The sequence below is a fragment of the Saimiri boliviensis genome, chromosome 10 (assembly GCF_048565385.1).
Source record: "Saimiri boliviensis isolate mSaiBol1 chromosome 10, mSaiBol1.pri, whole genome shotgun sequence".
Taxonomy (NCBI): domain Eukaryota; kingdom Metazoa; phylum Chordata; class Mammalia; order Primates; family Cebidae; genus Saimiri; species Saimiri boliviensis.
The window spans coordinates 102911271-102927879 of NC_133458.1; the positions used below are offsets into that span (position 1 = coordinate 102911271).

Here is a 16609-nt window from a genome sequence, read left to right on the forward strand (position 1 = left end):
TGCACTGGTGTTGCTCTGTGGGGGTGTTCTATGCTTTTCTTGGACAGCACATTTACCTTTCCAAATATGATCTCATTTAACAAATGTATTTGTTTACAATGGCTAAACCCACACAAATTGCTCATGCCCTAGGGCTCAAATCGTGAATAGAAGGAAGAATTTGTCGCAGTTACCCACAATTTTTTGTCAGATAATCAAGAGCTGGCTGTAACTACTCATCCAAATAACCCTGTAACTACTCATCCCTGTAACCCTAAAGGGGTCCACAGATGTAATTTGTTAGAAAATCATTCACAACAAAATTCCTAATTCAATGTAAAATACTGTTAAAACTTTTTCTTTTTTTTTTTTTTTTTCTTTCAAGGCAGGGTCTTGCTGTGCCACCCAGGCTGTAGTGCAGTGACGGGATCACAGCTCACTGCAACCTCCTCCTCCTGGGCTCAAACCATCCTTCCACCTCAGCCACCCAGGTAGCTGGGACTACATGTGCGTGCCACCACACCCAGGTAATTTTGGTATTTTTTTTTTAGTAGAGACATGGTTTCACCACGTTGCCCAGGCAGGTCTCCAACTCCTGGGCTCAAGCAACCCTCTTGCCTCGCCTCCCTAAGGGCTGGGATTACAGGTGTGAGCCATGGCGCCTGGCCAAACCTGTACATTTTAAGGCCATCTAAGATATCAAATAACTTTAAATTAACAAGTAATACATGTTCCTACACAGAAAAGCACACCAACTAAATACTAATACATGATGAGCATCTACAGGGAAGGAAAATAAATTTTGTGATTGTGGACTGAACTTAAGGTTTTCTTTGAAAAGGATAATTAATAATATTTTTTCAAGTACTTGGACACTACACCTTCATAAGCGAGCCTGAACAACTTAGGACTGCATATGCCAGGAGAAGAAACTGTTAGAGCTTGTTATGACATAAAATGTGAACATTCCCTACCTAATTTTAAGAGAACGTTTTAATAAATGGAGGCCGTCTCCATTTAACCGTAACTGGAGAGAAAACAGAGTGTGGAGTCGTGCCTTCAGAGCTTTGTCTCCCCACCACGCCCCCTGCCTTGGTCAAACACAAACCCTGCCCTCTGCTCAGGGACGCAGACAGATATGCAGATGTGCCCATGGTCAGTTTCCCCGCCGGCAGGGAGTTTCAGCCTACACTGATTTTCTGCAGTTTATTCCATGAAGAAAATGTAGTTTTACCCCCAGTTGTAAGACCATATTACATATGCTTTTTCCTTTTTAAGTTTTTCATTGATACATAATAATTGTGCATATTTATGGGTGCATGTGATATATGTGCATACAATGTGTAATGACCAAGTCAGGGTATTCAGGATGTCCATTACTTTGAACATTTATCATTTACTTATGCTGGAAACATTTCAAATCTTCTCTTCTAGCTATTTTGAAATATAAAATATATATGGTTTTTCAAATTACCACTGATGCCTTCCTGCCCCCAGAAGATTCTGATATTCTTCCTCATTCCTCACCTTCAAGAATCTTAATGTAGAGGACACAGTTAAGTTTGAAAGACTAAGTATCTCGACATCTTCAGCCCTATGCTTTCGGGAGGAGAGAAATTTGTTTTGGAACCAGCAGGGCAGGGCAAGGTGTTCAAATGGTATTCTGTGCGGAAGTCCTGCTGGAAGGAGTCGGCCACAGCCACCCGCAGCCTGTCGGCGGCAGAGCCCTGCTAGCTTCCTCCCGAGTGACGAGCAGTGGTGGAAACAGATGGTGGCCACTGTCCGCAGAACTCATGAAAATGGAACTGACCAGGAGGAAGGGTCCTCACAGGATAGCCTGCTCCTGGCACCTGCTTGCTGTCCACAGGACTCAGCTGTTGAAACACAGTGGAAAAGCACACCCAGCAGCAGAGATCAGCCACCAGGAACACCCAGCTGTGTCAGCTGAGCCTCTTTCAAGCGACAGAAAAAGGAGTTTAACAAAAAGCAGCTTCCCCATTTTAGTAGTGACATATCTGTTTTGAGTACCAGTGGGCTCCTGTCTGTATACTCAACATTATGCTTACACATTCTTGTTGGACATTGATATTACATATGTTCCTCTAAGACACTGAAATTATACATGCTCCAAACTCTAAAAAAGGGAGGCAGTGATTTGAACAGAATTACGTTTTAATTTAAAAGTGGGGGTACTGTTAGGAAGATACATCTTATTTTCAGAGAATACATTTCATTGTGTTTCCCTCTAACCAAACATCGTAATTTTCTGAGTTGTTTTCTCAAATGCTCGTATCTGACTTGTATATGATTTGATTATTTTTGGTATTGTTGGAAGAGGACTAAAAATTTATGAGAAATTAGCCCAAATCACAAGAGAGAATTCTTCCCAATTTTTCTAAGTAATTTATTATGGTAGCTGTAAAGGAAAAGTAAAATTGACTCAGGTATCAGTTCTTCTGTTATTTCCAGGTAGAAATATGAGTTCTGCTCCATTAATTCCACCTATCTATCCAAAACAAAGAGACCTTGCCAAACTACTGTGTTGAACACGGCAATCATTGTGTTATAGTTGTATACTTCGATATATAACTCCAACATCAACTACTACAAATAAAGATGTATTAAATAAAAAATAAAATTGCAAAAGCAGCATTATTTGTTTTCAACTTACATGACAAAACTTAGTCCAGGACAGAAATCAACAGTGCTCTTACATTGTGCCCAAATATATTTAGAGCCTACTGGAATTAATCATGAAGGTATGGCCTATTTTCCTATAGTATCCCAGATGTATACAAATTTGAGTACCACCTAACTCTTGTGAATAATACAACAATGTTCAACGCAAATTTAAAAGCTCTTGGACAATCATAATTACGATTACTAATGATATGCAAGCAAGAAAATAAAATTGAAACGAACAAAAAAGTACTTTGGTTATGATCCTGTCCACTCCCTTACTGGATACCCACACTCATTAGAATGAAAATCATTTCATCACTGCTCTGTCATCTAGTACATGAATATAAACCCTGTCGACACACACAATCACACACACACACACACACACACACGACTTGTAGCACTAATGACAGTCGTGATGACTGCTAAAATAGAGAGACTTTGCTTTGTAAAAACATTCATTCTAAAAGGTTTTTAGTGTACATCAAATGGCCTTACCAAACCCCACCGAAAACCTGGTGGTGAAGCGTGGCTCCCTGCACAGGGGACGGCTGTGCCTGCAGAAGCACTGACCTTGTACGCCTGCATGAGCATGTGGATGACCCCCGGGGCGCCGTGGCACCAGTGCACCAGCCGGTCTGTTTCATTGCTTAACGATGACGGGTAATTCCCAGATCGAAATTTTTTGTGGCGCACGTAATCAATACTGGGCTTCACCATTTCTGTCAAGGTTTCTTGGTCCACTTTTGCTGCTGGCTTTAAACAAACAAAAATAAAACGCAAGTTACTTTTTCTGAAGTTATTTCTTTTAATGATTGTATCGTGGCTAACATAATAACACATAAATGACATGGAAAACTAAAGAGCACATAAAATCAGAAGTAATTCAACTATCTGCTCATTGAAGATTTAGGCACAACTTGTTTCAACTTTTTGAAATCTTTCTAAAATATCTTAGTGTCATAATGTATTTTGTCTCTTTGGTGGACTAGGACCACCCTCCTAGAGAGTAGTAAAGGAAATGACTGAATGGCAAGCGGACCTAGGAGTAAGTAGGTTTTGTTTCATTGATTTGCTTTGTTAAAATGTGAATACTTGATTTCCTTCCATGTGGCTCACGCCTCCTAAAAAGCCAGGTACCCCTCTTTTCCCAAATCTATATACTGGCTTTGTTACTCGGCAAATTATTTAACCTCAGTTTCTTTATCTCTAAAATAGGATAATCATAGTACTCAACTCCCAAGTGTTTGTAAGGAAAAGGGGAGAAAATAATGCATGCCTCACTCCTTCATCCAACAATTTGTGGCAATATCAGCTTTTACTAAATGAAGGCACTCATTAAATGTTACCTACTAGAATTTACTGAGTTTGTGTTAAAGTTTTACTACAGAGACTAAGACTAAAAACACTCTTCAAAATATCTGCTAATTTTGAGGCATCGTTTTTTTTTAAAGGGACTTAAAACATTCAGGGTCTCAAGTTACTGTACAGATTCCCATGAAAAATCCTGGTGAGGAGTCAGACAACAAGGCTGGGCTAAGTGAGCATCTTGGGGTGACATACTAATGCCACACAAATGCCTTTAGTGTGACATGTTAGCGTCACACAATGTCTTAAGATGACATGTCAGTACCACATGCTCTTCTTAGAATGACAGATTAGCACCACAGAGCATCTTAGGGTGACGTGTTAAACCCACATGTCTTTAGGGCAACACATTGGCACCACGTGACATCCTTACAGTGACATGTCAATGCCACACATCTTTACGGTGACACATCAGCACTATATGACATCTTTAGAGTGACAGGTTAGCACCACACAATGTCTTAGGGTGACACATTAGCGCCACTGAACATTTTAAGGTAACAGCTTAATGTCACATGAAGTCTTCAGGGTGACACATTAGCAACGCACGACATCTTTAGAGTGACAGGTGAGCAACACACACATTTGTTAGGTGAATACCAGCGCCACAGAACGTCTTAGGGTGACATATTACCAACGATGTCTTTAAAGTAACATGTTAGCACGACATAAATCTGCATATTGCTAAAGTCTGAGATAGAGAACCTGTCTCCGGCCACTGATTTTTCATTTGGCTTTAGTGGCAAATGTCAGGGGTGATGTAAAATACTCTCATAACTGAAATAAAATACAGTATTGCTGTAAATTCTCATCATTCCATTAGCATCTAAGTCTATATGACATCTCCTACAGAACAAAATAAAAACCTAATTTCTTCAACAAAAACTTAATTTTATTAAAAATGAAGGAAAGATCATTTAAGGAATATCAATACTTCCAAACTTCACTGAAATACAACTATATTTACTCACTAGAAAATCTTTAGGTGTTTTTCCTGATACACACTTAAAGAATGTATTAGCTTTTTAAAAACTATAGGTCATGAAGTTTATTTCCAAAAGGCTACATGGTACAAATCACTTTCATACAGGTAATACATAACCAGTTTAAAAAGTCAAAAAATGTTTAAGAGCTTATCTCAAAGACCAACAGCCCGTGTCCTTCCTAGGACACATGTGAGTTCCTTGTGGTTGTGGTGGTTGTTAACCGCTTCTTCCTATTTCGGCGGTATGTCTAAACAGTACATGTGTGGCTGTGCTCTGAGTTACTGATTTTAGGCCTCCCCTTGTGGCAGATGACAGACACATTCCTTCCTCTAATCTTCCCAAGAGAATTTCACTCTGGTCATCATTTTGAGTTACAGCCATATTCCTGTGTTCTTTATAGACTATAATATGCAAATACTGTTAGCTCCTGAAACAGGAAATACACTGAATTACAGACATTCTTTTACACCTTTTAGTTTTTCCTGGAGCAACTTTCTCACTTTTTATTTGCTTAGTTTTCTTTAAAGCAGTACCTAAGCTTTCTCATACCCACCAACCGCTCTATAAGAAGTCTCTAGATGTGATTTTCCACATGATCAAATCTACTATGACTTTGTTTCCCCTGGAGGTGACTCTCCATAATCGGCTGCTTTCCAGATCTTCTGTGCCACTGCTGTCCTGGGTCTTCCACGTGCCAACTCCCTGGGGATTCTGCTCCCCTCTCCTGTACGAGATTCCCTCTTCCCTGGATCTGATCCTCTCTCTTAGAATGCTCCCTTGTTGTGGCAGACACCACACTCCAGTAGCTTCCTAAGATGGAGTACAGGGGAATTAAATTTGGGGGACTGGAAGTTTTAAACGGTCTTTGCTCTACTCCACATTTAGTTAGTAACTTTCTGGGCAGAACGCAATGCTGGAGTTCCATTTTTACTCAAAACTTGGAAGTCATTTCCATGTATCTTTTAGCATCAGTGAAACTGTTGCAAAGTCCAATGCCGTTTTTGGACTTTGTAGATAACCTGTTTTTTCCTCTCTAAAGTTAAGCTCTGTCTCCTTATCCCTCACGTTAAGCTTTCACAATGATGGACACGATGCGGAGTTGCCCATCTCCACTCACTCTGTAGGAACCTGCTGGGTCTTTCCAATACGCAGCTACGTCCCTCACTTCTACGACATATCCTTGCGTTCTTTTCCTCCCTCCCTAGGTTTCCCACTAGTCAGATGCTGGACCTCCCGGATGAATCCTCCTGTTTTCTTACGTTTTCCTCTGCCATTGTCCAGTTCTGCCTGCTTTCTAAGATATTTGACTTTGATTTCCAAACATTTTCATGAATTAAAAAATTCCGCTATTATATTTCTTATTTTCAAGAGCTCCCTCTTGTGCCCTCAAATGTTTCTTGGAGGCAACAGCTTCTCTTATTTCCCTGAATATATTAACTATGAATTACTATTTCTTTGAAGCTTTCTTCCACTTCCTGCCTCTCCTTTGTTCTTGTTCCTACTTGTTCAGGTCTCTGTCCTTCAAGCTGGGGCTTTTCTGTCCATCTCCAGCTACCGGGCTGTGCTCATGCACAAGGCCCGGCTCCTGGCTGCCCTCGGTGCACAGGAGGGGCTGCGGATCAGTGGCAATCACTGAAGGCTGGCTGGATGGGGGACTGCCAGGGCTCTCCAAAGAAGCAGGCCAACGGGATGTGTAAAAGTAGAGAAAGAAATTCACTTCAAGGAACTGGCTGCAGAGGCTTCAGGAGTCCACAAACTGCCCAGTGGGGCCAGCAGGCTGGAGACTCAGGAAGGAGCTGCAGCTGGAATCTGAAGCCAGAGCGCGGGAGAATCCTCTCTGGCCTGGGGGTCCAGCCTTTTGTTCTAGTCAGACCTTCAACTGACTGGACAAGGCCCCCGTGTCCTACGGGACAGCTGGCTTCACTCAAAGTCCACCCATTTAAATGTAAATCTCATTCAAAAACACCCTCATAGAAACAACCAGAATAACATCTGACCACATGTCTGGGCACCAGGGCTCCGCCAAGTTGACACAGAAAATTAACCACCCCGGATGGCAGACTAACTTTTTAATGGGGGCTTTCAAGTATCTGTGCCTATGAAACTTTTATCTGAGCCAGTTGTCTCTCCAGAAAAAAGACTTCAAGTTCCAAGTGGGGTGGAGGTGGCGCTACCCCTTGGGGTAAGGGAGAATTGACGGGGCTTGAGGCTGATGGTGGCGGAGGGGCGGTCTCACCCTGGACCATGGACACTCACTTCCGCCCCCTGTTTTTAGTTCTGTGCTTCACTCCATCTGTCTTCTACATCTAGCTTTGCTGAATTGCAAGAGCCTGGTTAGGTTTTCCAGACCTGGCTCCTTCAGTCTCCAGCAGGAGTTGAAGGATCCGCAGTTCCCTCCCTGCGCTGGGTGCAGGTGCTCACGGAGGTCCAACTGCTGTGCGTGTTCAAAGCAGCCTCCTGGCCAGAGCACCCCCCCGCCCACGCGTGGCACCGCCTGCTGGGGACATGGCGCTTTCCCGTCCTGAGTTCTGTGGTTCTGTAGAACAAACTGGCTTGCTTCTCGAGGGCACTCTCCCCTCAGGCACTGACGCCGTCTTCCGTCCCCGCGGGTCAGCTGTCATTCTCTGGCCTGCTTCTGTTCACAGGTTTGCAGCTGGAGCTCCAGATGCCCCGTAGCTTCATCAATGAACTGCGGTTTCTATTTTGATGTTTTTCTGGTTGTTTTGAGATGATTTTCAAGAGAACCGTTTTTATTCGGCTATCACGAAAGTGGAGATCTGTTTCAGCCAGATTTTAGGAGTGTTTGCAGACACTGTTCTGACAGCCTTCCAAACGACACCGTCCAGTGGAAACACTACTTTTTACACAACTAAACTACTAGACAATGAGAAATAAGAACCAAACTCTAAGTCTCCAACTCACTGAGCAGACCCTTGCTTGGCCAAGGGAGCCCGAGGCAACCATGAAGCTAAGCTCCCGGTCATGATGGGCTAAGAGGTGGGGCTCACCTCACTCCGCCCTCCTGTGCGGACCCCATGAGGCTTTCTGCCCTATGGGTGAAGCGGGTACGAGGCCTTTCAGCAGACTCCCCAAGGGCAGCGACCATCGCCTGACTGCTCCCCCACCTTCTGTAGTTTCAACGACCCAAGCGGCCAGCACTTGCTCCTGAGAAGGCGCCAGGGAGGCTCCGGCCAGCCTACGGAGGCCACTCAGGAAGGCCTTTGTTCCTTTGTTTCACTGTTTGATTCAGAGGGCGGAAAACACTACCCTCGGATCCCACTCGCGCTGCCATTTTCTGAACATGGGTCCCAAGAAGGAGCATGAAGCTCAACTGTGCAGGCACACATGTCGCCTCTCGCAAGGATACACTCCTCCTACAGCTCACCGAGCACAGACATTCGGCCACCTGGCTCGGCATGCTTTCCTGCTCCCCTTCCAGTCCCTCAGAAGATCTGTTTTTGGTTTCTAGCCCAAGGCTATGATTATCAGCCATCAGAACAGCCACCCTACAGGCTGCAATCCAGTAGGAGAAACAAAGCCCTCCCTTCCACATTTCTGAACCATCATTCTGCACTGACAACCGCCATGACCCGTGCAGCCGGGAAGAGATGCAGGCAGCTCCCCAGCGGGCTCCACCACGCCACTGTCTAAGGATCTTGAAGGAAAACCTGCGTCAGTCTCTAAGTCACATGCTCACTACATAGTGTTCCACGTTCTTCACTTTAAAAGCAGATCAGTAGAAAATTTTACAATTGTATTCCTCCCAAGGAAGTCCCTAATATACAGCAAAATCAGCCTAAACACATGAACCACCCTGGCATGGTTCTTACATTACTATGATCCCCTAAGGGAATTCACATTTAAAAAAAAAAACTTCCAGCCAGGTGTGGTGGCAGAGGCCTGTAACCCCAGCTACTCGGGAGGCTGAGGCAGGAGAATCACATGAACCTGGGAGATGGGGTTTGCAGTGACCCGAGATTGTGCCACTGCACTCTAGTCTGGGCAACAGAGTGAGCCCCTGTCTCAAAAAAAAAAAAAAAAAAAAGGTTCCTGAACCACTGTTAAAACATTTTTATGGGAAAATAGAGAATACACTGTGATAGTTAATTTTATGTGTCAAATTAAACATGGTGTCTGGGTGTGTCTCTGAGAGTGTTTCCAGATGAGATTAACATTGAATGGTGGACTCAGTGAGGCAGAGGCCCCTTCCCAAAGTGGGTGTGCCTCATCCAAACCATCCAAGGCCTGAACAGAACCAAAGGCAGAGAAAGAAAACATCTATCTGTTCCATCCTGCCTGCCGGCTTCAACTAGAGGAACAGTCTCCTCCTGCCCTTGACCTGGGGTTTGGCTACTGTGGGTCTCAGTCTTCTGACTCAGAGTAGAGTTACAGCCCTGGCATTCCTGGGTCTCCCGCCTGCAGATGACAGATCACGGGGCTTCTTGGCCTCTATAGCCGCATGTGCCAATTCCTGTAAATCCCATCTCATATATAATGTTTATCTCCTACTGGTTCTCTGGAGAACCCTAACACATATACAAAATCTAGCTGCTGAGAATAACAGTGCCATTTTAAAATAAGGTGTGGGATTCTGGTTACTTTGGAAGTGTGCACCTGCATCATGAAGAAAATTCACATGCCTGTAATCCCAGTATTTTGGGAGGCCAAGGCGGGTGGATCATCTGAGGTCAGGAATTCGAGACCAGCCTGGCCAACATGGCAAAACCTCATCTCTACTAAAAATACAAAAGTCAGCCGGATGTGGTGGTGCACACCTGTAATCCCAGCTATTTGGGAAGCTAAGGCAGGAGACTGGCTTCAACTCAGGCAGAGGTTGCAGTGGGCGGAGATCACACCACAGCACTCCAGCCCGGGCAATAAACCAAGACTCTGTCTCAAAAAAAAAAAAAAGAAAATGCATAAATTGAATTATATGCATGCTTTACTTTCTACAACAATCAACAAAGACAAATAATAACTAGAGAAAGAGGAAGTCTTAGTCTTGTGTAGATATGAATTTCCTAGTTTCCTTTAGTGAGTAGGAACATGATATAGCAGGTTAGACATAAAAAGAATCTGAAGTAAAATTTTAAAAAGTAATATACGGGTTTTCCAGTCTAAGGTATCTAAATTCTAATCCATATCCCTTGACTTACTAGTTTTGTAATTTTGTAAAATAAAGAAAGGTTTAATTTAAAAGAAGAAGGAGAAGAGGAGGAAAGGAGGAAGGAAGGAACAGTGGAGGAGCGGGGGGAGGAGGGGGAGGAGGGGGAGGAGGAGGGGGAGGAGGAAGAGGAAGGAGGAGGAGGGGAGGACGGGAGGAGGGGGAGGAGGAAGAGGAAGGAGGAGCAGCAGCAGCAGCAGGAGGAAGAGGAGGAGGAGGAAGAGCAGGAGGAGGAGCAGCAGCAGCAACAGCAGGAGGAAGAGGAGGAGGAGCAGCAGGAGGAGGAGCAGGAGGAGGAGCAGGAGGAGGAGCAGCAGGAGGAAGAGCAGGAGGAGGAGCAGCAGCAACAGCAGGAGGAAGAGGAGGAGGAGCAGGAGGAGGAGCAGCAGCAGCAGCAGGAGGAAGAGGAAGGAGAAGCAGCAGCAGCAGCAGGAGGAAGAAGAGGAGGAGGAAGAGCAGGAGGAGGAGAGGAGGAGGGGGAGGAGGAAGAGGAAGGAGGAGGAGCAGCAGGAGGAAGAGGAGGAGGAGGGGAGGAGGGGGAGGAGGAAGAGGAAGGAGGAGCAGCAGCAGCAGGAGGAAGAGGAGGAGGAGCAGCAGGAGGAGGAGCAGGAGGAGGAGCAGCAGGAGGAAGAGCAGGAGGAGGAGCAGCAGGAGGAAGAGGAGGAGGAGCAGCAGGAGGAGGAGCAGCAGGAGGAAGAGCAGGAGGAGGAGCAGCAGGAGGAAGAGGAGGAGGAGCAGCAGGAGGAAGAGGAGGAGGAGCAGCAGGAGGAGGAGCAGGAGGAGGAGCAGCAGGAGGAAGAGCAGGAGGAGGAGCAGCAGCAGCAGCAGGAGGAGGCAGAGGAGGTGGTGGCGGTGGTGGCAGCCACTGTGTGCCCGGCAGGGAAGAGAACGCAGGCCACAGGCTAGGCTGAAGCCCTGGGCCTATGCTCAGGCCAAGCACAGGCTGAAGCAATGTTTAGTGTGGGGTCTCTACCAGCCTGACAGAAGAGTCAGTACTTAACAGGTGTCAGGGATGACTGAGAGATGAGATCATAACCACAGCAATAAACTCATTAAAAATATAAAGACAACTGACAGCAAGCAAGGTTATCAGGACATGACAAAGTCTCTGCCTCAGCTGGGCTCTGCAGGCCCTGTTGCTCCCTGAAGATTTCTCTCCATTAAGCGTTCCTATTGCAATCAGCACAGAAGAAAAGTGTGCAAGAGACAACCAGTCTACTACAAGATTCCATACCAAATACACTCAGGAACTCACTGCTCTCTTAGAATTCCACTGCCTGTGGTTTACGAGGCAGAGTTAAGCATCTGCGATTCAAAGTAAGGTATTTCAATCCAGCCTGCTTTGTTTACATGCAGGATTCATTTCCCATTTCATGTTTGACCGAATATGCTGTAGTGTGTAAGAATATTCTTACCTACCTGCATTAACATATAGTAGATTCCAGCCATGCCATGGGCCGCTCCAACATACTGCTTCCGGTGCCACTGGTACAGCAGTGGGCAGCGTTCTGTTTTTCTTTCTTCCCTTGACAGGGTCTTACCCGATTCAATAATAGCATTGACTACCTACAGAGATAATGAGACAGCATCAGTCTAAAACTGCATATGTACCCTGCTGCAGTCTAATTAACAGTATGTTACATATATGACATATAGAGAGACAGACAGAAAACTTAATCTAGAAGTCTTTAAGTCGTTAGCAGCTAACGTAGTTATGTTTATTTTATCAGTTAATAAATGAGGGCAGAAAGAAATAAGAAGCCAATCTCAGAGTAGGAAAAGATACTAAGTCTAAGAAATAAAAAAATTCTTTGTATAAAAAGTCAACCAAAAATCTAGAAAAACTTCTTAAAAAAACCGTTCTGGATTTCTTTCTTTCTTTCTTTTTTTTTTTTTTTTTTTGGAGATGGCATCTTGCTCTGTTGCCCAGGCTGGAGTGCAGTGGTGCAATCTGGTCTCACTGCAATCTCCACCTCCTGGGTTCAAGCAATTCTCCTGCCTCAGGCTCCCGAGTAGCTGGGACTACAGGTGCACGCCACCACACCTGGCTAATTCTTTCATATTTTTTGTAGAGACGGGGCTTCCCTGTTTGCCCAGGCTGGTCTCGAACTCCTGAGCTAAGGCAATCCCCCCACCTCAGCCCCCCAAAGTACTAGGATTACAGGCGTGAGCAACCATGCCCAGCCTGGATTTCTTAGTTGCTCCATAGCTGCAGTATTTTTGCAAAAAGAGCAGCACATAAACCTACCGGGAAAGGCTAGAGGAACTGCTTTATTTATGAAAGGCTAATGATATGAGTTCTGCTGTGGTATGAAGGATTTCGATGAGATCAAGAGAATATCATGTCTGGGATGATAGTTTCCTCATGTCTGTCCCCTCTCATCCTTTTTGGGAAAGTATTCCAAGTTTCAGCTGGGCATCTGGCCCCCTAGTTAAGAGCCAGCTGAACACAGACGCTTGATGAAGTTCTGGCACTGGGACGGAAGCAGAAGTAAAGTGGGCAACTTGGAGACGGAGTCTCTAACAAGGAAGCTGTGTCGCCTCCACCTCTTCTTCCCCCTTCATAGGCTGAGGGGCTAACTAGCTTTGGTCCTGCAAAGAAGGGTATACCCGTAGGATAAGGCAGAATGAGACAGAAGCTGGTCCCCACTCGTACCAGCCTGAAATGCTGACATCTCATGAAAGAGAAATAAACATTCTAACTTTCTAAAGCTGCTGCTGTTTAGTTCCGGTAAAAATGGATGAATTAATAAAAGATGAAAAAGAGAACAGATTTTTTTTTTTGGTTAATGTCCCTAGAAAAAAAGCCAGGCTATTTGTTATTTTTAATGAGTTCCTTTAAAAAAGTAATGCTACCTAGAAGCAGAGTCCAGTTATTAATATAACTCAATGCCAGCAAATAGGTTTGAACGGCAGAGATGCCCACAGTTGCCCATACCCCACAGTACCTCTTTAATAGCAGACTCACACACAGTGCCTGGACCTATCTCCGTGTTCAGGTACAGTAAGGCATACAGATAACCTGCCCGTCCATAAAGCAGCTCATCAGGAAGGTCTGATTCTTGGCAGACAACCGCTTTCTGGAGCTGTAAAAGTCTAACCAACAAGAAAAATTCATTTTTTTTCCCCAGGGGAGAAGTCTAAAGTACTTCTTCCTGAAACACTCACCCTGTTATTTAAGTTAAAAACTATGATTTAAAAAAAATACTTCCAAATCCAGAATACAACAAAAACGTCTCCAAATCACTAGTCTCCTTTTGAATGTCAAAATAAAAAATCAAACATCTTTGTTATTTTCTACCTTTACATCTATTTTAAACCATAACATTTTTATTTTGAAATCCAGAAGTAAAACAAAGTGATTTAAAATTTAAATAAAAATAGTACTGTAGGCTGGGCACAGTGGCTCACGCCTATAATCCTAGCTCTTTGGGAGGCCGAGGCTGGTGGATCACCTGAGGTCAGGAGTTCAAGACCAGCCTGACCTACATGTCTACCAAAAATACAAAATTAGCTGGGTGTGGTAGTGCATGCCTGTAATCCCAACTACTTAGGAGGCTGAGGCAGGAGAACTGCTTGAAGCCAGGAAGTAGAGGTTGCAGTGAGCCAAGATCACATCATTGCACTCCAGCCTGGGCAACAAGAGTAAAACTCTGTCTCAAAAAAAAAAAAAAAAAAAAAAAAGTATTGTAATGTCACCAATGCTTGGGAATTAGATTGTCATTCTGTCTTTTTCTTTCTTTTTCTTTAGAGACAGGGTATTGCTCTGTTGCCCAGGCTGGTATGCGGTGGCAGGATGATGGTTCACTGCAGCCTTGAACTTCCGAGCTCAAGCAATCCTCCTGCCTCAGCCTCCAAAGTTAATGGACCTACAAGTGCATGCCACCATACCCAGAAGTTATTCTGTCTTTCAAAAAACATTAATGGACTAGCATGTGCCAGATACTCTACCAGACCCTAGGAATGAGCCCTCATTTCTGTTTCTTCAAGGAAGAGTATAAACCAACAGGTGCAATAAAAGCTTACATTCCCTAATTGTTCCATCATTAGCATATCTGATGAGTTACTTAAAGGTTGACCCTAAGATCAGTTTCCTTATGGTGAATCTAAAGCATGTAAGCTGATTTTCATGCACTGAAGGGAACCAAAAATTGCTTATGAAAGATGGTTAGAATGACTCAAGGAAACATATTTATTCCTCCCACAACTACTGCACACACATGCTTGGATAAAAAGAGTGCATATGATCCCACCATTATGCTCAAGATTAACATTTTGGAGACACCTGTTTACAACAATGGATGAACTAAAGAATAATTTCTTTTTTGAATATCTTTCTATAGCAAAAACTTCCACTGGGAATTGGGAGAAAATGTTTCCAGTTCTAAAACTCACTTTGTGACGCATTCCTGGGATTCACAGTCACTTCTGAGTTTGTGATAAATCACAGCTCCAACAGCCAGGGGCCCGGCATCCCCACAGAGGAAGGTGACCCTGCGCCCATTCAGATTCCGAAGTGTTCTTTTTACATAATCCAGGGATCGGAGCAGGTAGGTCTGGTCACATGTGACCCGGTACAACTGCAGGTATAAAAGGGCTATGCCTGGAATAATTTCCCGCCCCAAAAGAAAAGCATTATTATCTTTTCCTTTTATCTTCAGGACATTATTTGCAATTACACGAAATACCTTCCTCTACATAAATCTTATGTTTCCAAAGGGGTAACACCAAAACAATACCTAGCATACATTCCTTAAAAATGAATAAACAAAACAAAACCAAGATGGAGAAATCAGGGAGTAAAGAATAGAAACCAAGTTTGAACACATTATCTTGCAACTTCTCCTGGCACAGTGATTTAATACCTCTTACAGACAAGGGAAGATCCATCACTTCCTACTCATTGTCAGTTAATTTTCATTCTTTCCAAGGTTATATTCATTCTCCCTTGTACCTTTGGCTAACTTGCATCATCTTCTTTTACTTCTCATAAAACCATTTCTCCTACGTTATCGCAATGATTATTTTTCTGAACTTTATATCTCCTTCCTATTTTTTTTTTCTATTTTTTCCCAATTTTTCAATGTTCTTCAGTGAACTACCCTCCAACGGACCAACCAACTGGTGAGTGAACTTGCCATTTCTGGGGTAGTCACATGGTATAGAGTTAGGCGACCAGTACAAAGGACATGTGCGGTTCGTCACCCACCAACCTTTCCATTCTAGATAAAGAACAGACTCAGATCTTCAAATGAATCTGAGAGTCGCCAGAGAAGAGCCTATACAGCTTCTTAATCAAGCATAGTCTTATGTCTGGGTTTGAGAAGACAATATGACAGCTAAATTAAAAAAAAAAAAAGGAATCAGTATAAATATGTATTTACTAAAGTCTTTTATAGGAAGAAGTATTGACAGAGATGGTATGCTGATGAAAAGGCCAAATGAAACATTTCTTTTATATTTAAGTTGTGGTTCTTCAATATTCTAGTCTTTGTCTGATATCCTACTCTGATTTTTACTATGTTTCATTTTGCTTTTTAAATTTATCTAAATATCTAGCTGCTTCTTTCTTTGATTCTTCTATTCAGGGTATATCACTCCTCTTTCAAATTAATCCTTAACACTTTTTGAAGTCTTTCACTATTATCCATTTCTTTAAAGACGCTGAGTCAAACAGATATGAAAGTTGCGTATTCGGAAGCTCTGAAAAACATTCTTCTGCATGAGTTGCTTATCATCTCCTTGAGTGATGTTTTCTGTATTCAAAAAATATGAGCATATGGGAAACAGACAGCAAAAGTTAAATACTTATAAATTTTAACTATGAAGGCTTACAAATGAGTATTCCCTGATTGACTCAGAAACCTCTAAAAATAGGACGCTGATCTGGTAAACCTATGAATCTGAAAACCAATAGTTATATACACTTAATGCTTCAGTATTTTAAAGTAAATGATAACAGGTAAAGTAAAAAACAAAAAAGGTCATCATGGTTTGTCATTTCTTGTTGGCAGGTATACACGCTGCACTAGGTAAAAGGAGCTGCAGTGAACAGGCCTTAGGGATGTGGTGGGAGGTTCTGGGGCAGGCTCAACCTTCTGGCCAGCTTATGCCTTTGGACTGTGAACTACTCCAGTGCCTCCCATGCCCACGCCCTCAGTTGACTAGGATGGCTAGTGGGAGCTGCAGCTCATTATCTCCCTTTCCCAATGCTGCAAGCTACAGCCAGCTGGAGTTGGGCACCTCCCTTGCTCCGGGCAGGCAGGGCTGCGATAAACCCCTTGCAGGAGAGGCTCTGGTAAAGCAGTTTCTCCTGAGGGCAGGCCTTGTCAAGAACAGAAGACTCTGATGGAATTCAGCATGGTTCCTTCCCCCGAACCTACGAGAAGCATGAAGGGAGTTTTCTCAGACATTCACTGCAGCCTCGACC

General features: G+C 43.7%; 1 protein-coding gene across 3 annotated transcripts in view; it reads right to left on the bottom strand.

Annotated features, from left to right (window-relative positions):
- Positions 1-16609, bottom strand: part of LANCL2 (LanC like glutathione S-transferase 2) — a 61802-nt gene that overhangs the window by 18363 nt on the left and 26830 nt on the right. For all 3 annotated transcript variants that reach the window (XM_003943859.4, XM_010331753.3, XM_010331752.3), the window contains 4 exons: positions 14575-14782; positions 13128-13275; positions 11599-11745; positions 3235-3417 (listed from right to left, as the gene is read on the bottom strand). In XM_003943859.4, coding sequence (XP_003943908.1) covers positions 3235-3417; positions 11599-11745; positions 13128-13275; positions 14575-14782 — 686 coding nt within the window. The remainder of the gene's footprint in view (positions 1-3234; positions 3418-11598; positions 11746-13127; positions 13276-14574; positions 14783-16609) is intronic.